The 6866-nt window shown below is 44.6% G+C and overlaps 1 protein-coding gene across 1 annotated transcript in view; it reads left to right on the forward strand.

Annotated features, from left to right (window-relative positions):
- Window positions 1–28: 28 nt before the first annotated feature.
- Window positions 29–6866, forward strand: part of LOC105986007 (cytochrome b-c1 complex subunit 6, mitochondrial) — a 13558-nt gene continuing 6720 nt past the window's right edge. Inside the window, exons 1-2 of the mRNA XM_013016746.1 lie at window positions 29–195; window positions 5905–5931. Coding sequence (XP_012872200.1) covers window positions 142–195; window positions 5905–5931 — 81 coding nt within the window. The 5' untranslated portion in view covers window positions 29–141. The remainder of the gene's footprint in view (window positions 196–5904; window positions 5932–6866) is intronic.

A 6866-nucleotide genomic window follows, 5' to 3' on the forward strand; every position in this document is an offset into this window, starting at 1 on the left:
TGTTCAGGACCGCGGCGAGTATGCCGCACTTCCGGCGAGGTCGCCGGATATCCGCCGCGTGACCCTTACGAGTCCTTGCTCCTGAAGCGGAGTTGGTGCTCGTGTGTGTTTTTGGTGTGGAGTCCACGACCGTTGCTGGGCATGGGACTGGAGGACGAGCGAAGGATGCTGACTGGATCCGGAGATCCCAAAAAGGTAAGGCAAGGCAAGGCTGTCGGCTCTGCCCTGCTTGCCCGGAGGCCCCGGACCCTCTGGCTCAGGCCGCGCTCCCAGCCTAGGGCAGACCTTGGGAATCCGCCGAGTGCCTTCGGGCGGGTGGATCGCTAGTTCTGGGTTTTTTGTCTTGCTTTTTCGAGGCCTCGGCTTCTCCATTCTGTGAATGTGGTGAACGTTTAGCGGGAGCGAACTATGCTGTGCTGAACTTACACGGGCAGAGGCAGAATCTGTATTTTCAGCCAGGTGTTCAGAGGTCCACCTGTGACGGCTTTGTGGAACGATCAGACCAACGACAGTCCTTACCCCAGCTCCCGCCAAGAATCCCCACGACATCCGCGGGGGGGGGGGGGTCCTGGCATCTGACTCTATATTACTTTATGTATGGGGGAGGAGAAAGCGCAGGGAAATGGTGTCCTCCGGGGTCAGTGTAGAATTATTCTGCAGTCTTAATTCTGTGGTCAAACTTGAGCGCAGATATACCGATAATAGACACAGCCTACTCCCAAGTGTTTTAGGTTTCCTAATACACTTAAGTACACATTCCTATATGATAATATTTTGTTGCCAGTTTTACAGATGTGGCAACCTAGGTTAAATATCTTAAGGGTACATAGCTAACAAAACTGCAGCTACTAAGGAGCACGGTTTGAGAGCCAGGACTATTGCCCACAATGCTACACAAGTTTAGAAAGGTCACTGAGGAGACTAGAGACAGATGTGTGGCTCAAATGGTTGAGCTCTTGGGGGGGGTCCTGAATTCAATACTCAGAATTGAAAAAAAGAAAGAAAAAAATCACTAGGGCCTGGAACATGGTTCAAGTGGTAGAGTATCTGCCTAGCCCAAGCACAATGTCCTTATTTCATTCCTCAGTACTACCAAAAAAAAAAAATTAATCTTGGTTGGGCAAGGTGTCTCACAAGTATAATTTTAGCTGCTTGGGAGGGAGGTAGAGATGGGAGGATCACAGTTTGAGGGCAGATTAGCCAAAAAAGCCAGGTGTGAGGGCATTCTAGTTATTTTTGCAATAGCTGGCCTCAAACTTGGAATCCTCTTGCCTCAGCTTCCAAGTGCTGGGATTACAAGTGTATACCCAGAGTCCTTCATATCTTTTATGACTTGACTAATCACAGTAGTCTCCTTAAGAGGAAGTAATCCAAAGTCAGAGAGAACAGTAGTAATTATTTGACATTTTCTGATTTAGATCCAAACTGTCAGATATTCATGTAAGATTTATAGAACTTAAGAGTTTTTTTTTCTTTCTTTCTTTTTGGTTGGTCATAGGGCTTGAACTCTGGGCCTGAACGCTGTCCCTGAGCTCTTCAGCTCAAGGCTAGTGCTCTACCACTTGGGCCATAGCACCACTTCCAGCTTTTTCTGTGTATGTGGTACTGAGGAATTGAACCCGGGGCTAGGCAAGCACTTTACCAGTAGGTCACATTCCCAGCTCCAGAACTTATTTTATTCAACATATTAGTTAACTCTACCATTGCTACAAATAGCTAAATTTAGTCCTTACATCTCAAACCAAGTTAGGGGGTAGAAATTGATTTTCCTAGACTCTGGACTTGAATTTGAAATTTGAAACTGGTCAAACCTAATCTTTTCTTAGGCATGTATACAACCTTAGATTTTGTTTGCTTTCACGGGAAGCAGTGTAAAAATATTTCCCAAAGGAGCCAGGCATTGGTGGCTCATGTCTGTAATCTTTAGGAGGCTGAGATCTGAGGATCATGGTTCAAACCTAGCCCACGCAGGAAAGTCTGTGAGACTCACCTCCGTTTAACCACTAGAAAACCAGAAGTGGCACTGTGGCTCAAAGTGGTAGAGTGCTAGCCTTGAGCAAAGAGCTCAAGGATTCTTCCCAGGCCATGAGTTCTAGCCCCTGACCGACAAAAACAACAAAAAAAATTTCCATAGGAACAGATTTAGGCCAGATGTAGGTACAGGCCTGAGGCCTAGCAGAATCTAATCAGTGTCTCAACAACCTGTCAGAAGAAAGGGGTTTGCCTGCCTATGCATGCAGATGTCCACGATCAGGGGAAGGAAAAGAAAGGTATGTAGGGAAGTTAATAACAACAACAACCAAAACCCCAAACAACAAAAAGCTCCCCAAATTAACAACTCACCAGTCACTATTTGCATAATTCCAATATTTGTTTCATTCTCTACAAGCAGGAAACCTGTAAGTGAAAAGTAGGATATGCTCTAATGTAACCCTCTTTTTTGGGGGGGGGGATCCAGTCATGGGGCCTGAACTCTGGGCCTGGGCACTGTCCCTCAGCTCTTCAGCTCAAGGCAAGCACTCTTCCTGATCCACAGCGCCACTTCTGGTTTTCTATTGGTTAATTGGAGATAAGAGTCTCACGGACTCTCCTGCCCAGGCTGGCTTTAAACCATGATCCTCAGACCTCAGCCTCCCGAGTAGCTAGGATTACAGGCATGAGCCACCGTGCCTGGCTTAAAACCTTTTTAAAAATGAATTCAAGCCTCCTGCAATAGCTCAAGCCTATAATCTTAGCTACTCAGGAGGCTGAGATCTGAGAAGCCAGCCTGGGCAGGAAACTCCTTTACATTCTTTTTTTTTTTTTTTGGGGGGGGGGGTCCTGTCGTGGGGCCTGAACTCTGGGCCTGGGCGCTGTCCCTCAGCTCTTCAGCTCAAGGCTAGCGTTCTACCACTTAAGCCACAGCACCACTTCTGGCTTTTTTTCTTTTTGCCTATATGGTGCTGAGGAATCGAACCCAGGGCCTCAGGCATGCAAGGCAAGCGCTGTACCACTGAGCCAACTTCCAGCCCCCCTTTACATTCTTATCTCCAAAAAACTACTCAGAAAGAGGCAGAAGTGGCAAAGTAGCTCAAGGGGTAGTGTACTGGCCTTGAGTAAAAGATGCTCAGCGACAGCACCCAGGCCCTGAGTTCAAGTCCTAAGAATGGGGGAAAAAAATTAAAAACTTGTACTGAACCAGGTACCAGTGTCTCACACCTGTAATCCTAGCTACTCAGAAGACTGAGATCTGAGGACTGCCGTTCAGAGCTAGCCTGGGCAGGATAGTTTGTGAGACTTTTCTCCAACTGCTGAAGAGCTGGAAGTGATCTGTGGCTCAAGTGGAAAGCATTAGTTTTGAGCATAGAAGCCAGGAACAGTGCCCAGACCTGAGTTCAAGCCCCAAGAGCAGCGCGTGCGCGCGCGCACACACACACACGCGCGTGCGCACAAATCATAGTCAAAAAAGTTTTCTCCTAAAAAAACTAAAATGAGAGTTAGAGGTATGGCTTAGTGGTATAACATATATATAGTAGCATGCTTAATTAAGTTCCTGGGTTTAATATTCAGCATCAAAAATAACAATACAAAACTAAAACCAGTCAGGTGCAAGTGACTCACTCCTGTAATCCTAGGTACTTAGGAGATAGAGCATAGAGTTGTGGTTCAAAGCCAGTCTGGGCAGAAAATCTGTGAGATTCTTTGCTCCAATAATCCAGTTAAAAAGATGGAAGTAGAGATGTGGTTCAAGTGGTAGAGCACCAGCCATGAGTAAAGAAACTAAGGGAGGGCTGGGAAGGTGGCTCAGTGGTAGAGCACTTGCCTTGCATGCATGAGGCCCTGGGGTTCGATTCCTCAGCACCACATAAGCAAAAAGAAAAAGCGGGAAGTGGTACTGTGGCTCAAGTGGTAGAGCACTAGCCTTGAGCTGAAGAGCTGAGGGACAGCGCCCAGGCCCATAGTTCAGGCTCCATGACTGGTCCCCCAAAAAACAAAACAAAACTAAGGGATAGCCCCTGCACCAAAAAAAAAAAAAAAAAGGAAGACCTTAAGTTAGTATCCTGTAAGTATGACCTTTATGTCAGTCCCCTATTAGCAATACCAAAACACTGATAATTTGGTGTCATTGGTAATTTTTAAAAGAAATATATGTGTGTGTGTGTGTGTGTGTGTATATATGTATATATATGACTCAGACAAGTCTCTATACCTATCTGTACATCTCTCTCTGTGAGTTGGTACTGGGACTTGAACTCAGGTTCCCTCCCTCTCACTTATATCTGGCACTGTAGTACTTGAGGCACGTTCACTGATATGTTTTAGAAAAACAACCCCAAATATGTTTATGGGCTGCTTCATGTAAAATTTCAAATCAGTGAGAAAAACTAAGGCTATACTAGATTAATCTTCAAGAATCATGGATCCATCATAAAATAGCCTAGTTTTCTTAATTTTCAAACTGTCTGCTTATTTTCTTTGTTTCTTTTGTCTGCTTTGGTTGACTGTGCTTAACTTCATGAGGCTGGCCCCACTTCTTTCAAATTATATCACTAGGAAGAATTAAAAAGCATATTTCTAGCTATTGTGCTGTGGTTTCTATGTGATCAAGGTCTTTCTATATAGCCCAGGCTGCCCTGGAACTTGAAATCCTTCTGCTTCATCCTGAGTGCTGGGATTATAGACATGTACTACCGTGCCCAGCCAGGTTTCCAATTTTTTTTTTTTTAACTCTGGGCCTGGGTGCTCTCTCTCAGCTCAACGTTAGCGCTCTACCACTTAAGCCACAGTGCCACTTCCAGCTTTTTCTGTTTATGTGGTGCTGAGGAATTGAACCCAGAGGCCTCATGCATGTGAGGGAAGCACTGTACCACTGAGCCACCTTCCCAGCCCCAGTTTCCAATTGTTTTGAACCTACAAACCTAAAATGGCTGCCCTGAAGTGACCAGAGGACAACAGAAAATGAGATAAAGCGAAAGACTACTGAAACACTACGGAGGGCTTTTTTTTGTTTTGTTTTTTTTTTGGTTGGTAATGGGACCTGAACTCTGGCCCTGATCACTGTTCCTGAGCTCTTCAACTCAAAGCTAGTGCTCTCCCACTTAAGCCATAGCACCCACTTCTGGCTTTTTCTCTGTATGTGGTGCTGAGGAATCGAACCCAGGGCCTCATGCATGCAAGGCAAACACTCTACCACTGAGCCACCTTCCCAGCCCTGGTTTATTTTATTTTTTAAAATTAATTAATTAATTAATTTTAATGACGGCCTGTGTTTACTGTTGTTAATCAGGCTCTATGCCACTTGAGCCACAGCTCTTTTATTGCCCATTATTTTCCAGGTAGTCTTGTGTTTTTGCCCCGGGCAGGCCTCAGATCATAATTCTCCTATTCTAGGTCCTTCTGTGTACCTAGGATCACAGCAGTCTCCACACTACAAAACAAAAACAAACAAAAAGAATTTCTTTCCTATAACTCCTGAGAGAAAGAGACAGCACATGGTGCAGTGCTATATTGGTAGGAGAAAGGAATAGGAGGAAAGCCTTGGTTTCTGTGGGAAGAAATAGGTAAGGCATGATAAACAAATGTGGTCAAATTTTTGTTATGTCTAGCATATAGGGCTGGTCCCCAAGTTGTACTATGTGGCTTTGGGCAAGTTAGGCAAATATGAGGTTGGGATGTGAGTCTTAAAATGGTTAGCTGAGTGGGTTTTTGACTCAGTAGGTTTATATGAAAGGTATATGCTCTTTAAAGAGATCAATCTTGTATGACCCCTAACATTATCTAGTCCTGGGAAGTCATGATTAGTCCCAAGATTGGCAAGATGTCACAGTATCATAAAAGTACGTGAACAAAGTAACATGACATCAGGATCATTGAGAGGAAAATATGTCATAAAATTGTTGCTGACATTTTCTTTTGCTTTTGTAGGGAGAAGAGGAAGAGGAGGAATTAGTGGTGAGTATTGTCTCAGGTTTGGAACCATCTCTAAGTGAAAGCTGGATTTTAGGCGTCATGAAACTAAGGGAATTTTAAGGAATCTTTACTTAACAGCTTGGAGAAAATGAAAGTGGGAAAAGTCTTTAATACTTCCTGTGCAGTGGTATATTTGTGGGTATAGCCCTGGAAAGCTATGTCTATTCTGGATTTCAAGGATTCTGCAGTCAGGAATCAGACAGAATCTTGATGGCCTGACACCATTCACCTGTATTTGTGGTTTAATAAAAAATCCTGGTAGTTGGTAGTATTAATTCAGGGGGTTAAGACGTGGAGGATTGGGGCTTAAAGGTAGTCCAGTAGAGTGCTAGCTTTGAGCTGAAGAGCTCAGGGACAGTGCCCAGACCCAGAGTTCAAGACCCACAACTGACCAAAAAAAAAAAAAAGTTTGCAATTCTCCAACTCCAGTTAACCAGTGAAAAGCTAGACTATCTAGGCACTGGTGGCTCGTGCCTATAGTATTAGCTAGTCAGAGGAGGAGATCTGAGGATCACAGTTAGAAGAAGGTCCAATTAACCATCAAAAAAAATGGAAATGAAGCTGTGGCTCAAGTGGTAGCACACCAGCCTTGAGCCAAAAAGCACAGGAATAGTACCCAATCCCTTAGTTTAAGCCCCAGGATTGGCATAGAAAAAACAGCACCAGTGGCTCATACCTGTAATCCTGTCTACTCAGCAGGCTGAGATCTAAGGATTGTGATTCAAAAGTAGCCTGGGCAGGAAATTCCATAAGACTTTTCTCCAATTAACTACCGCCCCCCAAGAAAAAACAACCTGGGAATTAAAATTCTGGTTCAAGTGATGAAGCACTATCCTTTTTTTTTTTTTGGGTCCGGTCGTGGGGCCTGAACTCTGGGCCTGGGCGCTGTCCCTCAGCTCTTCAGCTCAAGGCTAGCA

The sequence above is a fragment of the Dipodomys ordii genome, unplaced genomic scaffold (assembly GCF_000151885.1).
Source record: "Dipodomys ordii isolate 6190 unplaced genomic scaffold, Dord_2.0 Scaffold33, whole genome shotgun sequence".
NCBI classification, from domain to species: Eukaryota; Metazoa; Chordata; class Mammalia; order Rodentia; family Heteromyidae; genus Dipodomys; species Dipodomys ordii.